General features: G+C 40.6%; 1 protein-coding gene across 1 annotated transcript in view; it reads right to left on the bottom strand.

Moving 5' to 3' along the window:
- Window positions 1-25,548, bottom strand: part of MTUS2 (microtubule associated scaffold protein 2) — a 224,655-nt gene that overhangs the window by 130,189 nt on the left and 68,918 nt on the right. The window contains exons 3-5 of the mRNA XM_056502483.1: window positions 20,226-22,830; window positions 15,549-15,789; window positions 6,364-6,570 (exon numbers count right to left, since the gene is read on the bottom strand). Coding sequence (XP_056358458.1) covers window positions 6,364-6,570; window positions 15,549-15,789; window positions 20,226-22,505 — 2,728 coding nt within the window. The 5' untranslated portion in view covers window positions 22,506-22,830. The remainder of the gene's footprint in view (window positions 1-6,363; window positions 6,571-15,548; window positions 15,790-20,225; window positions 22,831-25,548) is intronic.

Genomic DNA, 25,548 nt, shown 5'->3' with positions numbered 1-25,548 from the left:
TCGCATCCCTCTAAGAAATTGATGAAGTTAATCATACTGCAATAAATAAAGTAGTCATGATGTCCCATTGACCAGGGAAGCACAAAATCAACCACAGGACACCTTTAAAATAAAGAAGGGGCTGATGAAACCTCCCAGTATAGGGTCACCAAGCAGGTTGTCACAGTAGCTATATTCACAACACTGATCATTGAATCAACACCTTCCCACAGAGTTAAAGGGCAGAGACACCTTGGGTGTCTGTAATGGGAACAATCTAATCCTGGGGCAATGCACAGTGAAACTGGTGTCTGGCAGCCTGGTGTGCAAGTGGTTTGAACTACTTCTTACCCTCTGCAGATTAAACACTAAGAGTCACCATGACTAAATTAGGTGCACATAATCAGTCAAATAATCCTGCATGGAAATGGGCCAGGAAAGAGGATTTGTCACTATCTGTTTCTTCCTTGTCGTCCTGTTACTCAATACATGCACAAACATTTGTACTCTCCCACCCCATGCTACGGACAGGAAGGTGAGGTGGATAATTTAAGCCACTTTTTAAAGCCAGACAGAAACCAGTGCCAAAAACTGGAACTGGATCTGCTGGGTATGAGCCAGGACAATTTTAGAACACAGAATCTCCCAGACCGGACTTCTTACACTAAAACCACAGGTTTTATATGGCACTTTATAACAATAACAAACATGATGATTAAGCACTCGAGTCGAGCTGGCACAAGAGCTTGGCAAAATTCTTCCAACAGTTCTTTGCTCATAAAAAGCAAGCTTTGCAGAATTCAGAGTTTCATGGATTTCTTCAGTTTTGACAAATTTAAGCTCAGCAAAACTGAAACCCCTTTAAATATTTCAGGTTGGCATCTTCATATAAAAGCAGTTCTGCATTGCCAAACCAGCTTGATCTTCCTGCCTCCACGTATTCATTACAAGGGGTGGTGAAGATCCTCCCAGTGTGGAACTGCTCCCTCTGCTATGTGTTCTGATGGGCAGGGTAAGAGGCAACAATGGAGATAGCAAAGACACATTTAAAATACTATCACAAGCATCATATCATCATATCTAAAACCCCCTGAAATTAAGAGCCAACTTATACTTCAGCACTGTTGTTTCAATCTCTGCAAACAGAGAGAAACCTCTGTGCCCACACCCCCAGTTAATTATTTGAATTTTTTTTTTTCTCCCATCATTAGCAGCTAGAGTTTGAAAAGTAAATGTTGCTAAGTCAAGGCAGCTAAAATGTCTTGTAGCCCTTGCTCTTCTTGGCTGGCATACTGCACTTTTCCAGATGCTTCACCCCACAAAACTGAGAATCTCAATACTGCTCTATTTTAATCCTATTCACAGTGAAAATGATGGCATAAAGTGATTCTTCCATCAAGGCACTAATATCAGAACAAGACCAGAAGGGAAAAAAAATTGCATTTGTCATGCAGAAAACTGAACAGAAAATCAGTCATAGAAACATGATGGGAAAGTATTTTCATGCAGGAAATTCTTCATATTTACATAATACTTATGTATTTAAGAACAACTGGTATACCTGTCTACCGTGTCACAAATGTGAACGTTCTACCCACTTTGGAGGCAATTAGGCATCTATTCAAGGCTTCTGTGCTCACTCTAATTTCTTCATTTCTCCACCCACCTGAATCTGACACTTTGACATTTTTGCTTATTAGAATGGAAATTCAACATTTAGCAAGGCCAGGCATTGCAAGGTCAAAAACCAGTGAGAATTAGATATATTGAAGAAAGGATCATGGAAGTTTACATCAATAAAACATGCAGCTTCATTTTTCTATAATTTTTAAAGAAACAATAGCTGTCATGAGACACTAAAACAAGTTTTGAAATATTCATCACCATTTTCTTGTTCAGTCCCAAAATAAATTGCTTCAGCACTCAGAGCTGTGGGTAGATATTGAATAGCATTATGTCTTTTAGTCTAGCATGTCGACGGGGAAGAATTGCCTCTAACACCCTTCCATTGTTCTATTTAAAGAATCTTAAGCAACAGGGGTTTCATCACTTGAGTTGGAAGATTATTTAACAGACTAGCAGACCTTATGACTATGAAATATTCCCCAATATTCTTCAATTTCCTGATCTAATAGCAGTTAACTCATTCCAAACAATCCAGCCTTCTTCCAATCCTCCACTCATCACATTCTTCCACAGTGCTTGACAAACTTTCCCACGTGGGTTCTTGCAGCAAGTTACAGTTTATGCTGATGAAGTACATAAAGCTAATTATGTGAGCAGGACATTCAGCTGATCACTCAAAATGCAGATACAAGTGAGGGAACTCTAAGTCCCTCAAACCAGCAAAGCAGAATGTGCAGTCTGAGGGTTGTGTTACCCCACTGCAGAATCACAATACTATACTGGGAAACACATCCCACATCCTGTGGGCCTTTTGTGGATGACATGGATGAGCCTCTTATGCCAATTTTATTGGGGCAGACACAGGGGCAGCTGCCATATAGTACACTTAAAATTCCAAAGGAAAATACATAGAGTTAAGTATTCTAAGTTGTTTAAATTGGAAGTTTCTCTTTATGTTTACACAATTGTTTCTCTCTACTTCAAATCATAGTGGTTTCAACTTTAACATGACTAGTCAGTCTACTCAGTCACTTTTTCTCATATTTTACAGAATACATTCACACTTCTCTTCGACTGAAGTATCTCAATTTTTCAATTCTAGTCAATTTAGACTGTAAACAAGCATCAAGTTTTTAGACATACAAAACTTCCTTTTTCTAAAGAAAGAATAACGGTTTAAAATATCAGGCATTTTTTGAAATGTAGTACACCCGAGCTGGGGCTAAATTTGAATTTTTCAGGTAACCCTGAACAAAAATATTAGTGAATAAATCTGTCTGTGCCACAGAAGAGATCTGTGGAGTACTGATAGCAGGACCAGGAGCTGAGCCTCAGCCTGGACTTTCCCAGAAATACCCCCTCAGTCTCAACACAAAATTGGGCAGGACCTCATAGGAGCAGAGCCTTGTTATGACTGATCCTGATTAGCAGCTGGTGGCAAGACTGTCACTGTTGGCATGTCATTAGCAAAGAGCAGTCTGGCTGATACCCCAAATTCTGGGATGGAACTCCAGGACAGACCTGAGGACAAGCAGGCAAGCCCTGAGCAGTGTGTCCTGTCTCACCATGGGAAAAGAGCACAGTCCCACCACTCCAAACCCATTTAATTGAGTCAACCTGAATACAAAAAAGTCAGCCAAGGATCACAGCACAGGCTCCATGCACATCCAGGCTTACTTTTAGAGGGGTCACAGGAAGGGGAGAAATCTGGTGAAGAACAAAGCTGCTCCATTAGCAAACTTCCCCTCAGCACAAACATCATGTCTCCTTATTCTAAACAACTGGGTTTTACTCCCTAGACAGGGACACTAGCTGGGACTTCTGAAAAGAAACATGTTTAGGCAGAACTAGCACCACAAGACATCTGGCAGAGGAGAGAAAAGCAAGAAAAGGATCTCACCTTAAAGAATCACTGTTTACCCTAAAACATTCTGTCCCTAAAATAAGCCAGTGTTTTCCTCTCCCCTGGCCATAGTCATTGGAGTTTTAGTAACCTACTAAACTTTTAGTAACCTGTCATGATTTTGAAATGAGCTCCTCGATTTACAACAGTAGCAGCTCTTCTATTTATAACAAATGCACACTTCCAAGATGTTATCAACTACTTTTATCTCCCTGCCTTGCAGAGATGCTGCTTAAATAGAAAACTGTGTTATGTGTTTGAAGACTTCTAAAGTGAGATAATTTTGCATTTTTCTACCCTACTGAGCTAGGAAATTAACAGTGAAACTTTTTCTTGCCCTCTAGGAGACCTGATTTAGTCAAAGACATGATCTCAGGTAGTAGCTACAGAATCAGCTATTTATTTAATTTAAATGAAACTGTTCTTCCAGCAGACAGTGAAGGGAAGAAATAATATGTCATGCTAAGATTCCTGAGCCAGTGCTTCTCCCCTACATCCTTTCTGTGCATGTTGAAGTGCACTGCTGCTCTGTGTTAAATAAGTGAGGTAGAATGGAAAGCAACTAATTTGTGCTCCCTGGGTGCTGGGCAACTAATTTAACTCTTGCTGGTACATAGACTATAAATAGAAAAAGATGGTACAGTTTCATACAGATAACATTTCTATGAAGGTTAATAAGTCAACAGTAAGGAAACGTTTTTCTTCCTACAGAGTCATGTTGTCTTTAATCCAAAGCAAGCAGGGGATGTTAGGTGCCACCTTGTGTGATGACTTACCAAGGGCTGGCACCCTAAACACCAGGTGTGCCCTCACCTGCTTGGCAACACACCTTCTCCCTCCCTCAGCCACATCCAGGAGGAAGCACTAACCTTTTGGAACTAAAGAAAAGTAAAAGGCTTCCAGGCCAGACAGCTGTGCATGTCACAGGAGCCACATGAGAGAGATGACCCTTGGGAGGGGCTCATTCTCTTGCTCCCACATGGAGGTGGAGGCAAACTACCCAACAGCTTCCATGAGTTATCTAACTTGGCAGCAAGAGTAAAGTTATAGGTGCTGTTTTCCATCAGGTGATGGGCTGAGCTCGTCTCTACATGAATTCATACAAGCAGAACACTTCCCCTGGGTAATTTTCATACACATCAAAACTGATCTTGTAATATGCACAGGCTGGTCACAAACATCCTGATCCCAACCCTGAAGAGTGCTACCATCCTCAGCTGAGTCAGCTGAAACCAAATGCTTCCACGTCCTTCCAGTGACTGGAATGTGGTTTCAGTTTTTATGGGCTTAATGTGCAAGGATAATATAAAAAATACACCACAACATATAAATGAAACCAACTTCCTTTAAGAGAACTGGAGAATCAGATGTAACCTTCTATGCTCAAGATTACTAATGCTTCAGTTTTTTAATAGAAATAAATTGATTCCAGTTCAGCAGCTTGGAGTATTTTGCTTTTGGATTTGTATGAACCTGTACACATCCAGTGTGTTCAAGGATAGTGCTGTACCTACAGATGGCATTTTTTTCAGATTCCCACCTGAAACTGCTAAACAACAATATTACTTGCAGAGATATAGTTTATATCTAATCAGATATCAGGTAATTTTGTCCTTAACAGGGGTTTTATGTAAATAAACACTAAAAGATTACAACACCAGATAAGAGGAGAACTTTTCCAAAGGCAGAAATGTAGGGTAAAAGCACAAAGCCAAAGAGGTTGACTAACCTTAAAGTAAAGTTTATCACAAAATAAACAAAAAATGAGTAATCAGTCCAACAAGATAGCAAGTAAAACAAGATACAAGTATGTTTGGGGGCATTGGAAAAGTTAAAAAGTCCCTGCTGACATTAGTCTTTTGCATTTCAATCACCCCATGTATAGGGGAAAGAGAAAATCCTTAGGGTTTTGAACTATATTAATTGTATTTATTTTAATTAATTTCAAATTAATACAAGCAGTGAAAGATTTAGGAGCCTGCAGCATCTTGTCTCCTCTGCTGCTTCATGTCACCTGGTGGCCCTGTCTGCACCCCTCCTGGGCTGATACCACTTGCTTTGATATTGACACAGCTCAGCCTCAATCCAGTCTTCAAAGAAAAACGGGCAAGAAAATCCCTCAATCCCCCTTTCTGCTCTGAGCCCAGGGCATGTGCACATTTCCCAAGGATTGCACAATCCAGTGGGTATTATTTTGTACTTAATAAAATTAACAGCCTTTACAGAAAATAGGATTTGGAATGACATTTCTGCCACGGGATCATTCAAAGTCTGGTAGATGTACTATGATATCAGTCCTGATCCCTTTCATATCACCAGCATTATTTGCTCCATTTTCTAAACTAAATTTATTATACTGAATATTAAGAAGCAGAAGAAAAGGAGATGAGAAAGACTGTATCTGTTATTTTATATAATATTTGTCCTGTTCTGCACTGGCTGCCATTTACTTGCCAAACACAGTTCACTCTGTTTATTTGCTGTTTCAGATTGTAAGAAGGGATCTTCCAAGTAAAAACAAAATACAAGAAAGAAAGCCTCAGATTCACTCTGGAATTTTCTCTGTAGCAGAGAAAACAACCTCCTCACATTCAGGCCAAATTCATCTGTCACTATTAATATTTTAAATAGCTGTTAGAATTTAATGGTTTTTATTAATATTTAAGAATCATTATTATTTTTTTTTAGAACTCCACCGGGCAATCAAGATACCAAACCAAAGTAAGTGGTGCAGAAGAGATTAGCGAGGAGTGCACAGATTTCTTTAGTGCTGAACTATATGGAAGCTGCAGTCTGGACAATCCTGGAACATGTGTTTCACACCCCCCAGAAGGAAGGGCACTCTGGGGACTCACGGTTAGCTGTCCTGCTCTGGTCGCTCTGGGCGCTGTCGTTTGACTGGGTGCTGGAGACAGAGGACACACTCGAGCTCCTGACAAAGCCAAATGCAGCAAGCTTAGCTGCTGGCAGCCGGGAATAACCTGGGGGACGGAGTCCAGACGGGCAGGGCTTGGGGAGGTTGGATTTTGCAGCACTTGGACATGATCCTTTCTTAAGATCAACTGAAAGAAGGAAAAAGAGAGAAATCGTTGTTAAATAAATTAACTGGGGCACACTGACCATTATCTGTATCTCCCAGCTACATAAAGGCAGCATTAAGACTGAATACAAGTTTTAATGGCTGATCAAACTGCAGTGATGTCTTATTCTTTGCTGCATTGAAAAGACACTTGGTGGAAAAATTACAGGTCACAATCATTTTTTAAAAGGTGAAATATGCCAAGTACCCACGGGGCATAACTCAAACTTCCAGCAAAGTAACATAGTTCAATACAGTAATGAATTTCTTTTAATGTTATCTTCTTCAATGCTGTAACCCTTTCTAATTTTATATTATTATGTGCCAATTAAAAAAAACCTCACAGAGACAAACATGCTAAGCATAACCTCCAGTTTTGGAAAGTATTGTAGACCAGCAACAATCCTCTTCAAGGACACAGGACTTTGTACTGCATCAAAGAAAACACTTCTTTGAAGTCTTTCTTTTAAATTCCACTAGAAAAAAAATCCCTTTCCTTGCACCAAGCCTGGGAACAAAGACATGACCTGTAAAGTCCTAGTTTTTAAACATACCACTGGCCATTTCCACTGGTGGGCTTCTCCTTAAGACGTCAGCCCACGTGAGTGACATCCAGCAAGGCTCAGACAAGTGCCAGTAGCAGGCTGACAACACCTGAAGTTAGACCACAGCAGCAGCTCAGCTGTGATGTCTGTCTGTGGTCACCAACCACTCCTCTGCCTTCAGCTCCTGTCCTAACCTGTAGGCTGCTGCTCTTGCTCAGACAAACATTTTTAGGCAAACACAGAACACAGGGTCACAAATGTTCCTCTTTTCCTTCACTGGCCAAAGGTCCAAGATCGTGGCAGTCTTGCTTTCAAGGTCAAGGACCAAAGACTAGAGTTTGCTTTTGCTTGGACACCTCAAGTGTACATAAATTTGGAGCTTTTCTTCCTAGGTTTGAGAATACCAGATTCCTGTTCCTTGTGGAATCCTGTGCAGCAAAAATACATATTTTTGAAAAAAAATATTAACAACAATCTCCAAAACCTGATGCTAGAGTGTTTAATCAGGACCAGTGGGATAGGAGACAAGGCAGCATTAAAAGCTATCAATATATTCTGCCAGAAAAGGCCACAAAGTCACCTTTTTCCATTCTTATTCAGTGAACATTATTTGTACACTAGCCCAACACAAACTTCAAAGGAAGAAGTGAACATTCATAATATAAAGAAAAATACAAATTAACTGCACAGTAAGAATACAGTCATATTATTACAGCATTTAATTCTTTTGTAAACTATGTAGGTCACAGCCTTATTAAATTTAATGAAGCATTTCACTTTGAGAAGACTTTAGAGAAAACAAGACTAACTCCTTTGAGCAGAAAAATGTTACAGGGATTTTGAAAGATATTTGTGTACCTCATCACAATACTAATGCTAAGCTTTGTTTAACATAACTAAGCCTTTCCTTTTGCAACAGAAATAGGTGTAACACCAAGCTAAAAAGAGTTTTGTTCTCCTATAAAACATGTCCCTGTAAAGATGTAAAAAACCTCTCTCCTGGCTTAATGAATAAAACAATTTATATACTCCAGGCTTTTAAAAATGCATTTTTGTACCCACTTTTCCCAGGTTGAGCCCTTTATTAAGACTCAAGGAGATGGATGTCTGCAGCACCTTTGCCAGCCCAGAGAAGTACATGCTGTGCAGAGCAAGCCAAACTGAAATAACAAATATCCATAGAGAGTAATAAAAGGCTGCTAAAATCCCCATTCACTTTTCTGGCACCAGCAGAGGCAATTTCGGACTATGATCCTGAGTGTGGCTTCATTTGGATATTGTGAAGAGGGGCTCAGAGGCAGCCATGGGTTGCAGGTGAAGGGCAGAGCAGGCAGATTTGCACAGAGAACAGAGGCAGTGAGGTCACCATGAGTTTACTGCAGGTTTGTGCAGTGCTGCTCTGACAATGCTCTGCTACAGCTGATTTGTGGCTGCAAGGCACCCAGACTTCCTCCAAAGCCAAGACCTCTCCCCTACCCACTGCAAAACTCTCCATGTGCTGCAGCAACGACAGGACCAAGCCCAGGCACCCTCCAGATCTGAAGCCAAGACAAGTACTCGTGGTAAGGAACCTGCCCAGCTCAGTGGCAGCAGGGAGAAGGTATGGGGCTGTCTCTAGTAGGTTTTACAAGTTTCCAAAATATGCATCTGGACTACATAAGCTGAGATTTCATTTTCTAAAGCATCTCTGAAAATTAAGGTGGAGGGAGAGATACTTCCATTTTACAGCAACAAACTATAAATACCACAGACTTCCTGCAAGAAAATAGGGGAAATTCCACTGGGGCAGTGGGATAAAGTTAGAAATGGCTTTATTCAAAAAGCAGTTCAAATGTGCTTGGCCTAGGGCAGTGTGGCTCACCTGAGACTCCCAGGTCCCCAGCTCAAGCACAGGGATGTCCACATCAAGGCCAGACTGACTGTTCTCTGCAGTCTGTGACCAAGCACCACGAGAGGCACTGAAGAATTTCCTTAAAACCAAAAGGGTTTTGGTGACAGACTGCCCAACCATCTTTACCTTTTCCTCAAAATCATTCCTCCAGACTTGAGTAGAGGATTCAGTGTTTTTTTCTCATACTTTTTTTGGATGCTTCTAGTTTACTACTTCAATTCCAATTCCCCCTAAACTAACAATACTTTGTATCTTGAATTCATCATCATCCTTAAATTATTTTTCACCTCTCCTCTTTGTAATCCAGTTCTCCTGTACCTGAGGGCAGGACATTATGCTCATTAAAATACATGAGACATCAGCCTATTGTACATATTTTCTGCTCTAAACTTCATCAGGTTTTCTCATGCATGTTTTTTGCTTTATTTCTGTTCCTTAAAAGTATAGAAGTACTCCTGCAAACAAGGTCTGAGAGTTCAAAACAAAAGTAATTTTAATGAGCAGCTTTTATTTTAATAAAAATCTGCCAAAATAAGCTTAAAAATCTTGCTAGTTGTCTCACTGCCTGAAGGTAATTATAGAATTAAGTATTGTTGTCAGGATGCACACAAGTGATTTTCTATGACACTTCAAGCTGTTCCCATCCAGAAACATAAAAACATTTTGAGTTAGGGACTGATTGACACAAACTAGATGTGCCTGGGGAGACTTAATAAAAGTCTGAACTTCACTTCTTATGCATCCCCACTGCACAAGAATTGCATCTTCATGCACGAGTAAAAAGCAACTTTCATGTAACTTCTCTGTGAAATTTGAAATACATTTTAGCTGAAATGAATGAAAAATTAAAGAAATGAGTTATACAGATACATTCTTATGAAAAAGACTAGCAGTTCAAGACTTTAAAACTCCATAATTCAGGCATCCTTGGAAAGTCTTTGTTATCTGGTCATAGGATTTTGTGGTTTTCTTTGCTTTTCTTTTTAAATTTTTTTTTACCAGTGTTTCTGTTAAAACTTTAATTATTAGATGTCATTTTCTCTCACTTACTGATGATCTGAATATCTCTATTCTCATTTCATATTTGGAAATCTGGGGTAAAGAGCTTACCTCCAATTTCACTGCATCAGTCAGAGACAATACAAGCTGAGTTAACCCAGCTCAGAGTTAAACCAAACACGGGTATCTTTGCAGATTTAAAACAAATCACACAAGTGAGAAACCTGTTCTGCTCCACTGCCTTTGTGGTTTTCTCTCCAAACAAGAAAGGGGCTTTAAAACAGAGGCTTTAATGATTTACACCTGAACAGCAGTGAGCACAGCTGCTGGATGGTCTCTCACCCAAGCCTGGGACAGTTCAGTTCCAAAGGCCAAACTGTTGTTGCTGCTGAACATTGATTAATTTCTGATGGGTCAGTCCACCATCATATGGTAGTAAATGCTCACCTCCTCATGATTCAGATTTAAAAGCACCAAAAGACTGCTCTGTGCCTTCCCAGCTCCCAGGCAAACCAAGGCTACTTAGCACATTCTCAACACCCCAAGAACTTGTCATCTCACAATTCATTCAAGCTGCAAATGTCCATCTTCTCTTGGCAGCTAATGTGAAAAGCATGGCATCCCTCAAAACCTTGCAGCACAGGAATCATCTGTGCAGGAGTCTCACTCACTGCATTTTCCACTGGCAGCCCAGAGCAGCCAGAACTCTTCTCTGCACTGGAGCTGCCCCTCATCTGCCCAGCTGCTGCTCAGAAGGGCTGTGGGTGTCCAGCCAGAGACAGCACCTGGCTCTCACCAGGAAGGAGGCAAGGCAGGAAGTATTTGCCTGCTCCTACACCCAGATTGCTCCACACACTGTTCTCATGGATGACAGCTTGGTGCTGCTGTCATATAGACAGCCCTTCTAATATGGGGGGTTTAGTGCCTTGAAGACACAGTAACTGGAGCAGAGAGGTGACAGATGGTGATGTCTCAAGTAAGATGACAATGTCCTTAAAAACCTCATGAGGAAATGCATCCCTTTGAAACTTTATTTTTTATTTTTTATTTTTTTTAATGAAATACAGAAAACAGAGATTGCCAACTGAAAACTCTGCAGGTTAGTGGAGGACAGAGAACATTTTCCTCTCTCAACTATTCCCTTGTACCTCTTTCCTTAAACAGTTAAGAAGCTTACCAGTTCAAACCCAAGCACCTCAGACTGCAAGTACAGACAGGGCTGGAGCAGCAGTAATGCAACACTTCAGGAAGTAACCTCAAAACCTCTATTCTATCATCAAATCTAAGTTACATGTTCAATTAATAGGTCACTATTAGGTTGTTTATTCCTGAGAATAAATATGAAAATAAAGCTTTTCTGCTGGCAGAAAGCTGTAAACATATTGTGGCATTTGAGATGAAATATGTTATACATATGCAAAGACACAAATAAATGCATATATCTGTGTCTGTCCCAGGAATGAGAAATATTGAAGTCCTGATTTATGGGTAAATTCTATCTTCAATGAAAGTTGACTTGCTTAGAAATTAGAGGAGCAGCTAGACCCTCGGGACTGACAAGCTTAATATACAGAGAGTTGATAAGCAAGTAACATTTCATTAACTCACTCTTTGAGAAAAAAATACCCTAAACACTACTGAAAAATGTAGAATTAAGCTAAATTAATGAGTATAATTAAAGTGAAGTTTTAATGATGAGATCTCTGTTATACTTTTCAAAATCAGACATTAATTCCATCAAAATAATCAGCTAATGAATGCAAATCCTAACACACTTGCTTCAAGAAGTCTTTATTACCAAGGAAAACATATTAATATTTTACATGTTATAGACTCAGTATGCTTCAATGCTTGTTTTGAATTACAAGTTTCCCATAGAAAGAGCAATCTATTTACATAAAATAAACAAATATTAAGCTTTCAGAGACTCTACGGCACCTATGAATATGTCAAAATTCAATGACTTCCTATTTTACCTACTTTGCAGAACACTTTTTCTTACAGTCAGGCTTCTTGTCTGACCCACCTGAGGCAAAGCACCACTGAAGGAGCAGCACAGCTCAATAAGGAATTTGCAGCCAGTGCCACCACATGTCCTATATCCTAGTGATGAAGAAGGATCACTGATCCAACCACATTTTAGGCATCACACTTAAGAGATCACACTTGAGGGGCCACTCAACATTATTTTACTTTCTACTTGGCATAATGTAAAACTAACAAAACCTTAATGCACTTATAACACTTGCAGTCCATCACAGCAGTTCAGGGATTTAATTATCAATTACTTCAGAGTCAGTTTTATGAGGATTAGTATTATACATGGGCCAAACCACTCAGCTTATCAGTGCTGCCTAGCCAGACTGCTGCACTATGAATGGCATGGCAAAGGGGAATCAAATCCTCATTCTGAGGCTCTGCTGCTGTCCCTGATACTGTGCCACAGCGATTTCAGTCTGAAAGCCTCTGTGGTACCACACTTTGTCACGGGATAGCAGCTGCCCAGATCCTTGTTCCATTACCTCAGGGAGGACTGAGATCACTGGGATTGGGAACTGGATTAAAAGCTCAGGATCAAGCTGCAAGAGGTGCTGATTAGCAATCCTGAAGGCAGGCCTGTGTATCTGACAGGAAGATCCCCCCAGTCCCTTCTGCTTTTGTGGAAGTCACCCAAGCTCTCACACCCCACGACCCCCGTGAGCAAGTCTTATGGCTCTGCATCCCAGATGCTGACCATATGTTCATGCATGTCATTTGCTCATGTTTGCAAATATGACTCTACCAAAGCTGTGTTTAATCCTGTTTTTCAAATAGTGCAGCAGAATCAATGATGCAGATCAAACACGCTGCATTTGCAGTATACATCAACACACTGCAGCTAACAGCCAAATTAAGGGAAAGTGGTTGAAAATGGTGTTGGGTACCTTAACACAGATGGCTAAAAGGTGTCTGGCCCTATTATGAGCCCCTCTAATTAACACCCCAACAGCTCTGGCATGCCAGGGGTTGCTGCCCTATCCATCCCCTCCATGGCAACCAACAACTCATCTCTGGTCTGCATGTGTGCTTTGCTGTGGATACAGGCACAGGAATCAGTTCTCTGATGCCTCTGCACTCCTATACCAGTCTTGTCCTATCTTCTGTCACCTCAGCCTCTTTCATGAGCAATTCATTCTTCTTAAAAGGAAGTATTAAAGACAAAAAGTCTGGTAAGCTGAACCATAAAGTTATACACTGCTGAGAGAAAGATGAAGTCATCTGAGGCATACAAGAAAAAAGGCTTTAGTCAAGGAAAAGGTGATTATGAGAAAATCTTGAATGGATAATTAAGAAAAAAAAATACCAAAAATAAATTAATGTATAGAAACCAAGATTTCAGAGGTACACAAAAGGTAAGTAAGAGGAAGTATCGAACCAAAAGAGAGCAATGAAAAGTACTTTGCAACAGAATAAGGTACTGCAGAAAAATTAAACACATTTTTCATCTTGCAAGGAAAATGGTAGGTGAGATGCCAGAAATGAAAACAATATGTCCTGAGGTGGACAGTGAAAAACTGGTGACATTAGCAACCTCTCCAGAATAAGTCCTGTGTAATTTAAAATCCATAAAAACAGTCAGAGCCCAAAGACCAGATGAGACACACTTTGGGGTCCTGAAAGAGATGACAGGCAGATTATTGGACTACCAGGAGTTATCTTTAACACCCTTTCTGAAACAGCAAGGTATCAATAGACTAGAGAGAAACAAGCAAAATGACAGGAAGGAAATTATGGAGAGCTATGAATTAAATTTGACCTCCAAAGTAGATAAGATCCAAAAAACAATCAGTGATAAAAAAATAATTTATTTTTAAAAATAACAAAAAAAAACTTTTGAGAAATATGAAGCTGTTATGAAATACAATCTTAGTGGAATGGAATCACAGTAACAGCTTGTGCATTTTGAGTATACTTGTCATGTACTGGCTCTTTAAAAGGCAGTACTACAGACAAAAAATGGGACTGATAAGCTGATCCTCTTTAGATTTTAGGATGTCACATAACATAGGAAGACAGTAATTAATACATGCAAGACATGTATTAATTATGTATGGATTAAAAGTGGCTAAGGAAAAGCAATGTGTGCTAGCATCAATGGTGCAGGATAATGTGGCTAATGGATGGGTGATGGATGAATAAAAATGAAGGCAGTGTTCATTTCTGAGGATCAGAAAAAAACATTTATTTGATAATAGGTCCTGTTTGCATTTTCTCTTGTATCTATCTCCCAAACTGGTTCCTATAACACAAGGGCTTATCCTACACATATCCTGAACTTGCAGTTTCATTTAAATGGAAATTATGATCCAATTACTCTCTGCACCTGTATTCCTGTGTTCAGTGCTGACAGGGCTGAACTGGAATTTACAACCCAGCCTGCATTCTTGGGGTGTCTCAGAAGTCACATACAGGTGAGTTTGGGCAGCTTCTGCTAATGGAATCAGCACAGGTAAACCTCAGATGCAGGGTCAGATAGTAAAGGACACTGGCAAGAGGCACTGCATTACAGAGAACCTTGATTTTCTGATAAACACCAAATCCTGTCAACCTGTATTGCACTGCAGCAGTCCTGCTTTCAGAGGCTCCAAGAGCTCACACTGAACATTTTTATAAATAGTTTTTCATGAACAGGCTAAATAAGCAGAAATGTGAAGGCATCTCCTCCTGGGGCAAGAGGAGGGATCATATCACCTTAAGTCATTAACTAACTTTAGCTTTTGTGACTATTTTAAAAAATCTCTGCAGCATTCTAGGCTGTTAAACAGCTGCTACATTTCACTCTGGAAATGAGTGATTTTCAGTTGTCTGTCAACTTGTTCCTGTTGAAATGTGCATTTTTTAAACCTCCACACTTTCCCAGGCTACTAAGGAGTGTCCTGTAGAAGAAATTACTGTCTCTTTCTTGTGACATTGTACAATTCTCCTTCCAGCTCTTCTTGTGCTTTTCCCTCCCCTGTAATTCTGCCCAGGGTCACGCTGAACTGGGCAGTAGCTAGAAAGAAAAATGTATTAGAAGTGTTGTCTCTGGAGAGAAGTACACCAGGGCTTCAGAGAATCAAGATCTGTGCTGGCACATTTGAACACTGCCCAGGTTTTCAGAGCACAACATGGTGGAGAATATCAAATCCAGACTGAATGGTGGGGTCTTCTTGATGGAAGAAAATGTCCCATTATCTTCCCCAGAACAAAACCAAAGATTTTTCAGGCATTTACAAGGCAAAGGAAGATAAAAAGGTGAAAAATGAGAATTATTATTGAAAACTAGTCTCTCTCTTTGGCAATGAGCTGCTAAACAACCTTTGCACAAGTCCCAGACTCCCTTGTCAGCTTTTCTGCAGAGTAAAAAGACACACCTCAAAGAGTGCTGCTGGAGATTTGTAGCATCAGGTCAAAGTGTTGCTCATTTTGTGATTTTTCTGCCTCAAAAAAAAAGGTATCTTATTGGTGAGTACAGTAAAGGGAAAGGAAAGAGAGTTCATGCTTTACCTGAAGCATCAGGATGGTAGAGGCTGGGAGCACTGGTTATTTCTCCCTGCTGATGGAGGCAGCTCCCTGAGGATCTCTGACTGGCAATGAGAATCCTGCTCTTGGCAGATGGCAGCCTGGACACTGCCCCCAGCCCCAGCTGTGGCTTCAGGATCATGGCAGATCTATAAAAGCTTGGTGGCACCTCGTAGTGAGTGTACGGAGCAGGGCAAAATTCATCCTTGGCAGGCCTTTCCCCAACCTGCAGAAAAATCAGTAACACAGGTATTATGCAATAAATCTATAAACCCAGACAATGTGCAGCTCCAAATTGGTTGTAAAGGCTAAATTTCCCTCCTAGTGAATCTGGTCTTCAGAGCACTGCAAACTTTCAAAAAGTTACTGAATGAATCCCTCTTCAAAAATATATAAATTCCACTATCAATATGCAGCTACACCCAAATAAAGAATTGATGCCTTCCCCAAAAGAAAATGGACAAATTGAAGACCTTCAATTAGTGAAAATGAAGGTACTGTTAAGTCAGAGAAGTAATACACTGTGATAGTGTGTAAGTGGAATTTTTATTAGAAGTTATTTAAAATATTCTTGCCCAGTTCTGGGAGAAGTTGGTTTTAACTCAGATAGCTAAAAATAAAGCTGGAGGTGTTTTAGGTACATTTTATCAGAGAAATTGTACTGCCAAATAATTTCTGTGAGAAAAATAGAACCCCCAGTATGTTCTCACTGCAAAATGTTCATTGTAATCTGTGCCCCTCTAGTTCCTGGAAAGAGACTTGGTTGTGGACATGAGCACACTTCTCTAACTTTTGCTTTCAGAGCCTGTTGAATATTCCAGATCAGAGCTATAAAACCCATCTGCCCATGTGAATTGGAGAAAAAAAATATTTGAAAATGTGATATATTTACTCTTTATCACAAATAGATGCTGCTTTGTTAAAATCAGTGACAAATCTCTTAGTATTTTAATGGGCATTTACTGTAAGAACAGCAGAGTAGGTCCCAAGCTGGAAGTGTTTCCAGCTCACAGCTGGTTCATGGCACTGATCTTGTACTCAAGGAACGACCTGGTTCCATGATTCAGCCCTTGCATCTCTGTGTATTCAAGCTGGGCTCTGACTCCCACCTTTCTGTGCTGCTTCATGACTCAGGACAAGAGAGCAGAGTTTTCATCTCTCTCTTATTTGCAAAGAACTGTTTGCTCTTCTGGGTAGAGTCCAACATCTTCACCCTTTTCTTATAAAATGCAATATCATCATAATGTAGAAAGGACCTATGAATATTTTTTCAGTCATCCTATTTAGGCCATGGGAAAATAAAAAAAAAGCAGAGGAAATAGGAAATCTGAACTAAATCTGTTTAAAAATTAATCAAAAAGTGCCACAGGCTACCTAGGAAGAAATGTAACTGCCAATTAATTAACTCTGCTGTAAGTTATGATGCATATAATATGCCAAATCAATTTCTATTTAGCAATTATAAGCACTAGAATATACGCTTCAACATTGGCTATAAAAGCTTTGATCCCAGCTCCTTCAAGAGCTTTAATCCTAATTTAGCAAATCTTTAATATGCTAAGAGACAAGATTGGCCTTAAACTATGAAATACAGAATATTTGAGGCCTTTCCACAGGAACTAGGAGGGCAGATGCAACCAACACTGAGCTTTATAGTTTTGCCCTATATTTTTTCCTCTGTTTGCAGTCCTATTTCCTGCCATCAGATCTTTTTCTTTTCTTTTTTATTGTACTCCTATGACCTATTTTAAGTTAGGATGCATTTTTTTCTGTATAATATGAATGATTCTGTAGGCTTGGATTGCATATGTCTGGCTTCTTACTTTCAGCTTCTAGATATGAGATTGTTTTTCTGGATAAGCCTCAGTTATCTTCTCTTTCTCTGATAAATTTATTTCTATCAGATTACACTATGCATACTATCATTTCATATTTAAATGAAAGTTAAACACCAATGCCAAGTATTTCATATAAGGAAAAGATAAAATCTTTTAAATATAGAAAATAAGCATTTTTTATAAGCTGGGTCAGTTTATTCAGATCTTCTCTTACCCCATTTCTTTTTCCTTATTGACAATAAATAGGAGTAACAGAGAAAGGCAACAAACATGGACACAAAACCAATCAGTCACAAGCATAAAACCTCTTCTCAAGTTGAGAGAAGTGAGAAGGACTTAAAATAGAATCATTTAGATTGTAAAAGACCCTTAAAATAATCAAGCCCATCTGAATTTGCCCAAATATTTCTCAAGAATTAGATGCTATTTTTTGAAGGTCACAGTTTTGGAGGACACAAAGGTGTCATGAAGATACACTATTTTTTCCTTTCTATTTAACTGTGAATTCATGAAGTGTAAAATTCAACTGGTTTCAATAGCATTGTATAAAATTATTGCCATTTTAAAGCTCTTCAGAAAGATATGGAGTATGACCCCCCCTTAGCACCCTGTACTAGATTTTTGTATGAGGGACTTCTAGGGAAATGATGTGTTGCAGCCTGTCCACCAAGAAGATCAGCCCAGAGTTTTATTCTGTGGTGCTGTCTGCTCATTACCCACACACTTGTGCATGAATTTGTTAAAATGAGCCAGAAAAGTCTGCAGCAAATACTTTGAGCATACCGGAATTTCCAGAGGTTGGGTATTCCTGAGCAGAGCTGGCAGCAAGGCCAGCAGGTAGGGATGCCCAACACTTTCCTTCATGTTACTTTGCTTATAACATCATCAAACATTAATGCCTGGAGGAACAATTTGCTTGGCAAGTGCCTGCTCCAGGCAACTCTTTGGGAAAAGAGTTGGCAACATCAGTTCAGACAGTTCAAATAACAGGATCAAGGGGAAAAACTTTTGGTTTGACTATATATAAAACAACTCCCCTAGCTCCTTTTTACCTCTGCAGACTTTTTGTTCCAACAGATTTTAGTCCATCCTTTCTGGAGCACAGTGATGTCAGTGCTGGGGAACAGACCCACAGGGGTGGTTGAATGGGGCTGGCACAGCCTTGGTGAGGCAGGCAGAGAGCTGGTGATCTGCAGACCTCCTTCCAGACCCTCACCACATCAGGGCTCTTGGCAGCAGCCATAAAACAGTGAATAAAGTGGCCAGTGGGCACTCTCTGACAGCCCACAGACTCTACCTGTATGAGTAAACCCTCAGTCTGCAGACCAGGCTAGCCACAGCCTGAGTCCTTATGCTAAAAACAGTCCTCAGCAGTGCTCAGAAACCTCTCCTTTGCTCACAGATGTGTCTGCTGATCCTGCCTGATCATCTGAATCCCAACTCTCACAGACACCTGTGGTCTTCAGAGGGTCATGCCACCCTATAAAGAGTCAAACAGCCAGTGCACAGTCTGGGTCATTTTGGCTTTCATTCCATTCCCATGCATTAAACAGTAATAACCTAGTTATTATTATTAATTTGCCCTCATCTTACAAGGTGATTGTAAAGATATACTAATGATGGCTGGAGTAGACAGTCTCCCAAGGACTTCAGTAATTCATTCCCTGAACATAAAATATAAGGACAGAGCTGAAAACTGAAGTTGAGGAGAAAAGAACAGCAAGCACTGTTCTTTCTGTGTTTGTGATGAGAAATAATATAATCTTTGCTCATTCCAGTAGGTTTCTGGTTAATATGCCATAAGGGGAAATCTATACTCACACACAGTATCTTAATTTGGGTATTTGCCAGGTTTTGACTGTCAATAGTGTCACTAAATTTTTTATTTCAGTGTTGTTCCTTGGATCTATACCATATGTAGAACGAGGTAGAGAGTAGAACAGCCTTAATAACACCACAAGACACAAAGCCTAAAAAACATACCCTTTGTTTTAAAGACTCACTCAAAATCACTTGTGTTATTTTCAGTGTTCATATGAAAAGCTTGGTTGTTGAACTACCACAGGTCCCAAGCAGTGGATGCAAAAGCACATGACAGACACAGCTTGCTCTTCCCTGTCCTCTCTCCACCTACCAAGCCAGCTCATCCTTCCTCCACTGTGCTCAACTCCCAGTGGGGATTTCAGGAACCCAAGGCTCCTGCCCAATACAGCAAGTCAGAAACAAAGTGAGATATCTGGAGCCAGAGACATCTAGAGGGATTTCCGTCACATTTTGGCTCAGGATGGCTTTCCAGGGAAAATAAGAAATCTTTTTGGAGGTGCAGGTCAGTGTAAGAAACAGCATTAAAATTAGTCAAAAGTAAATCTTCTTTTGTATTCTATGTATAATCCAGAAAGAGCTCTGATAGTTCCTACACAGGATGGAATTAGTTTAGACCTCTAGCACTCTGTCTACAAAAGCCTGCCAACTTTCCCATTAGGAAGGAAAAGACTGTATGGGTAAATTACAATCATTTCCCATATGAGAAGAAAAAAAAAAAAAATCAATTCAGCATGTCTTTTTCTTTCTAAACATCCCTATTTATAATACTAGCAGGTGACCAATTTTCTGGAAAATACTGGAACAGCACAGTGACAACTTCCATTAACAGCTAAGCTATCACAACAGGGTCAGTGCCAGAAACAGTTAGGTAAGTTTGTTCCTAATGATCACACATTGTTCTAAGATTAATTTCTTGTTTGAGGTTTGAGAACTAACGCCTGGCAGCAGCAAACCAGTAAACAATCACACAAAAGCAGCTGCCTAAGCCGCAGAAACTTACCTCCTGCAGAAACTTCTCGCTCATGGGACCGAAGTGATGGCCTGGGGGCCTAATTCCTGACACCACCAGTCCAGACCCGAAGAGCCTTGGCTTCTGGAGGTCGGGTTTGAGCTTGTCGTACAGGATGCTGGCGGGCTTTGCGTCCCCCGCGCCCGGCGCCTTCTGCTCGGGGACGGGCGCGCTGCCGTCCAAGGGCAGCCCCGCCGGCGCGAATAGCGGCTCCAGCTGCTCCATCGAGCGCGGGCTCCTCCTGATGTACGTGATGATTTTGGGTCTCACAGGCTTGGGCCGGGGGATGGCAGGCTTCATCTCGGCGCCTTCCTCCAGCTTTGCGCTGCAGTCGCTGTCCGCACCGGCCTTATCCGTCAGGGAGCCCTTGGGGTGGACCAGGATGGGTTTTGGGATGGCGCTGCTGCAAGCAGCCTTGAGAGGCACTTTGGGGGATGTGTTTAACAACTGTGTGCTGTCAGTGGGAGGTAGGACTGAGGAGGGTGACGATTTGTCATCATGAAGTGCATAAAGTTCCTTCAAATTAGTGTTTGGTAGCGTGGGCTGACCATTAACATCCGGCGTTGGCACCGGGCTCACGGGAGTTGGGACACATAAAAAGATATCAGCCTTTGCTGGAATGTTACAGCTCGTTGGTGCTTCCTCTGGAGGATGTTTCTGTACATTAGCTGTTTCTTTGCATGAAACCAAAACATTTGGGGTTTCCCCATCGCTGCTGTGAGTGTCAGGTTGTTGGTTTGACACTGTCTCTGCACTGCACGCTCCGTGATGATCTGAGGGATCAGGAGCAGGCACAACAGCATCCTCAATGCTTTCTTTGACTAGCATCAGTTTATTCTCATTAACTTTCAAGGGTTTGCTGTCAGGTGGATTAATATCAGGTAAAGAAGATATCTGTTCACCAACTGTTTCAGCACAATCTCTGTCAACTTCATGTAAATTTTTGTTTTTTCTCGATGTCACTTTGATGCTGGATTTACTACTGCAAGTAAGTGGAAATATTGTTTCCATTTCCTCATCAGTAAAATATTCCTCACCAGCCTGGCTGATTGCCCTGCTGTCACTGTCACTGCTTCCTCTCCCTTCCCCACTGATGGTGGCATTATAATTTTGTAATTTATCATCAGGATGAGTTACTACCTGGTTTGACAATGGGTCCTCTACTCTATTACAAGTGTCTTGAAAATGGGATACTTGAGATTTTGACGTGTCAGACCCAATGCTTTTCTGTTCCTGCACTGCTGTATTTTCAGCTCTTGGACATCCCAGGAACTCCACCAGCATAATTCTCTCTATCTTTTGTGGACACGTATTTTTATATTGTAGAGATGGTGCAGTCCGAATCTCCAGTTTTTTACTTTTATCACCCTGACCTAATTGTGCTTCTGATTTACTAGCAACCTCATTGAGCTTAACAGTTGAATGCTGAGAATGAGAAGTATGCAGTGTGCTTTCAATGCTAACATTTGGTACATTTTCTGGTTTACTTGTTTTCTTGTTCCCTGAGGTAGATGGTTTGGAATAAAATACAGTATTTTCCTCTGAGGTATTGTCAAGCGGACGAAACACCATCCCAAGAAAATGATCCGTGGATGTTTTTTGGGATTTCTCTGTACTTCCTACCAAGTGGTGAGACCTGTCGATGGAGTCCAATGATGCAGAAAGCAGACGTTTACACGACACGCGGCCAGCGCCGTCTTTTGCAAATGGTTCAGGCTGAGGAGAAAATTTACTCGGTCTTCCCAAGGAAAGCCTTTTTATTCTCTCCACCTCCACAGTCCTGGACATTTTTCCCTTAGGAAAGTTCTGGGTGAAGTCAATATCACCTTTGGAGACAAGCTCCAGGCTGGCATCATTTGTGCTACTTTTTAAATTGGACAGGCTTTGTCCTCGGCTAATCCTGATATGCCTCGATGTATCCTTAGATTCGCTGGTCCTACAGTCTTTCCCCATTTCCCTGCTTGTGGTGGAGGGCAGCTTGCTTTCCTGTGCACTGCTGTGACAGGTTCGAGAGTCTTTGAAGGTCAGAAGTTTATTCTGCTCTGTGGGCAGATGAGTCACTCTCTCTGTTCCTCCACAGTATGTATTCCCACTCTCATCTGTCAAATCATGTTTCTTAACATCCCCCTCAGTGGCTCTAACTTTTGTTACAATTTGGTTGGCATTGGTATCCCCAACATTCACAATGCTTTCATTATTGTTTCTTATTTCACTGCGGTTGTCCTGAAGCTGGGAATAACATGACTTGTTTGGAATTAGTGGAGCACTCATTTTGAAGCTTCAGGTGACTGCTTTTCTTTTTTTTTTTTTTTTTTTTTTTTTTTTGCAGTTCTAATTAATGAGAAGGTGGTTTTCCCTGTCAGGTTAACTTTTATGCATGCTTCACTTTTAAATATAAATTAGAACTGATTAGTAGAAAATTCATCATCAGAAGGCTTGAAGTCTCTTCTCAGAGTCACATTTTTCTGCTGCTCAGTTGTCTCTTCTGCAGCTTCTGGACCTAGGAAATCTTTATGACGTGCTGTAGAGAGGTTCAACAAGAGCAAAATAGATCTGCCAAGTTCCCTCTGAATGAGAGCCAGTTAATCCAGCCAACCTAAGGGGAAAAAAAACCCAAACACAAATAAAACAAAAAACCCAACAGACAACATTACCCTGATGTCAGGAACCATGCTAACTAAATCAAAGTTAGAATCAACAGCACTCCCAGGTATAATCCCAGCACAGAATGTTTTCAAACACTTTAAATGCTGTTTCAATCACAGCTTTGCTCCCAGCAAAGGTTCTTAGTGTAGCACAGATCTCTGACTTGATAAGTTACCAGCAAAAATTGTCCTTGTTAGAGGAGTGGTTGTTACTGTTTTTAAGACACATAGGTTTACAATGGAAATAGGCAAAAATAGCCAGGTGAGGGTGGGACCCAGTCTTGAGGGTCTAAACATTTGCATGTTGCTTCAACAATTACTACAACAAGAGTAGCTACTGAAGCCTTTAAAGCATCATTGTATAAATTAGCCATAAATAATAGAATTCCAAGTCCATAAAAGTTGTTTATGGGTTTCTCTCCTTCCCATGTAGAAATCACTGCCATTCTTGTGCTGACACCCCCATCCCCTTGACCATTTCTTAGCCAGATCTATAGATTCCAAGAAAGTAAGAGCTGTGGCTGGAGGCCTGCAAGGAAAAATGTATTTTTTCTAAGACTGATGAATGTGTATACTTTTAACTATAGAAGATTATACACCAATCCCAATACAGTGCATCTCCTTTTGGCTTCCTCACACATGTGGCTCCAGGAGTTCAGATTTTGTCCCCTGTCACTTCCAACAATATGAAGGTGAGATTTCTGTCTATTCCATGCCTGATTTCACTCTCTATCTCTTGTACCATGTGTGTTCGTATCCTTCATCACAAAGAAACATGGACACAGGAAATTGGAACACGCTCCACAGTTCCCAGAACTGGAATTCAAAGCACTTGTGATACTCCCAGCTGAGCTGGGTTTCTAGCTAGGGGCACTAATTAGAAGTGCTAAATAAGTCCAGTGCTCTGTCTACAGTGCCTGGTACCGGTCTGGGTCCCTGTGTTCACTGAAAGCATCTTCACACACAGTGTGTAGAGGGGCTGTGCTGGTGTGCTTCAGAGACCAGACCAAGCACTTGGGCTTAATGTTCTAGTATAAATTTATTAACATGAAGGTCAAGAAAGACCTGGCCCCTCTCAAACACAGGGCACTGCTCAACCTCAGTATGCTGCCAGCTGAGACTAACCCTTTAAAACTGACAATGATGGACTCTATGCACTTGACATTTCAATTTCATCTCTTCTTGTGGCATCCAGTCTCAGCTGTGGATGTCAAAGGCTTGAAGAACCCACTATATTCTTACAATTAGCATCCATACAATTACCAAAGATATTTTCCTTTTTTGCAGAACATTGCCTGCTTAACTTTGTAACGTGTTTTATGACTACCATTGCAATAACTACACAGAATAATGGTTATCTGTAAATAATACAAGGTTCCATTCTGCTATAGAACACATGGGACTCCTATTAAATTAATCTAAAAATATTTTCCTGTTAAGCAATACAGGCTTTGGACCTTGGTTTAGTCAATGTATTGAACATTTACATATTGTGATAGGCCAATTTGGAAGTAAGGTATGTGGTTTTGTGTTACATTTGGGATCTTAGATTTGATCATTCTTCTGTAAATAGCTGTTATTTAAGAATCTTTGGCTTGTATTTTTCTGCAAGATAGTTTATTTTCAATGGCACTGTCCAAGCTCAACTTCACTATGCTCTTTGGAGTCAGTGAGATGAAAAGACTCAGCTGTGTCTGGGTTCTGCTGGCTCTTCCCCCATTTTTTATTACTCACCTCTCTTGACTGATGTTGGCTGACATACACACATCTGAAGTCACTCCCTGCTGTGCAGGAATGCTCTGAGATGAGAGGGATATGAACCTCCTAACTCTTCAGATGCCCTCCTCAGCACAGGAGAAGGGACTAAGAGGAGTCTCAAGCCCAACAAAGACGACACTACATCACATAGCAGCATATCACTAGGGACTCTGGACAAGAAACATGCCTGCAGTCTTAAAGACTGAACTTGGTGTATGTAAGGATTTATATGGATAACATTTTCTTGATACTGTATAATGTAAAAATATCCCCTATGAATCACTGGGAGTAGGAAATGAAGTCATAGCTCTCCATGTCACAGCATTTTGGCAGTAGCTGTATTGTGGGGGGAAAAAAACAACAAAAAACCACCCAAAACCCAAAACAACCAAAAAAAAACCTTTACAAAGTGATGTGAACATGCTAGATAGCAGAACAAAATTATATCCACCAGACTATGTTTAGCTATGAATCCCACAGGGAGCAGAAAAGTTCAAGGAGCCAGAAACACAATTAAATACTTCTGTTTAACTCCAGCAGTATCAGGTTCCTTCTAAGATGGCTATCTCTTATGAGAGTCTATTTTAAACCTGAGCTCATTTAATGATGATCTAGGAAAGAAGCCTACAAGAGTTTCTTCCCATCTGATATTGCAGTTCCTCCACTACACTCCAAGTTACATTTGGCCAGCAGGTCTCACCCTAACCTCTGGAGACATCAGGAAGAAGGAGAAGCTGAGCTGGATGATTTTTGCCCCAGGACATGCAGCAGGGACTGCATCAGCAGTGCTCAAGTTTATAAAATAAAACTGGCTGGAAAAAGAAAACAGCAGCCCGCTTTTGAATAGTAACAGTGGTGCTTTTTTTGGTTAAACAAGTAGTGTAGAAATATTATTATCCTCAATAGGAATG

The sequence above is a fragment of the Oenanthe melanoleuca genome, chromosome 1, assembly GCF_029582105.1.
Source record: "Oenanthe melanoleuca isolate GR-GAL-2019-014 chromosome 1, OMel1.0, whole genome shotgun sequence".
In the NCBI taxonomy this organism is placed as follows: Eukaryota; Metazoa; Chordata; class Aves; order Passeriformes; family Muscicapidae; genus Oenanthe; species Oenanthe melanoleuca.
This window is presented reverse-complemented; position numbering and strand designations above follow the sequence as displayed.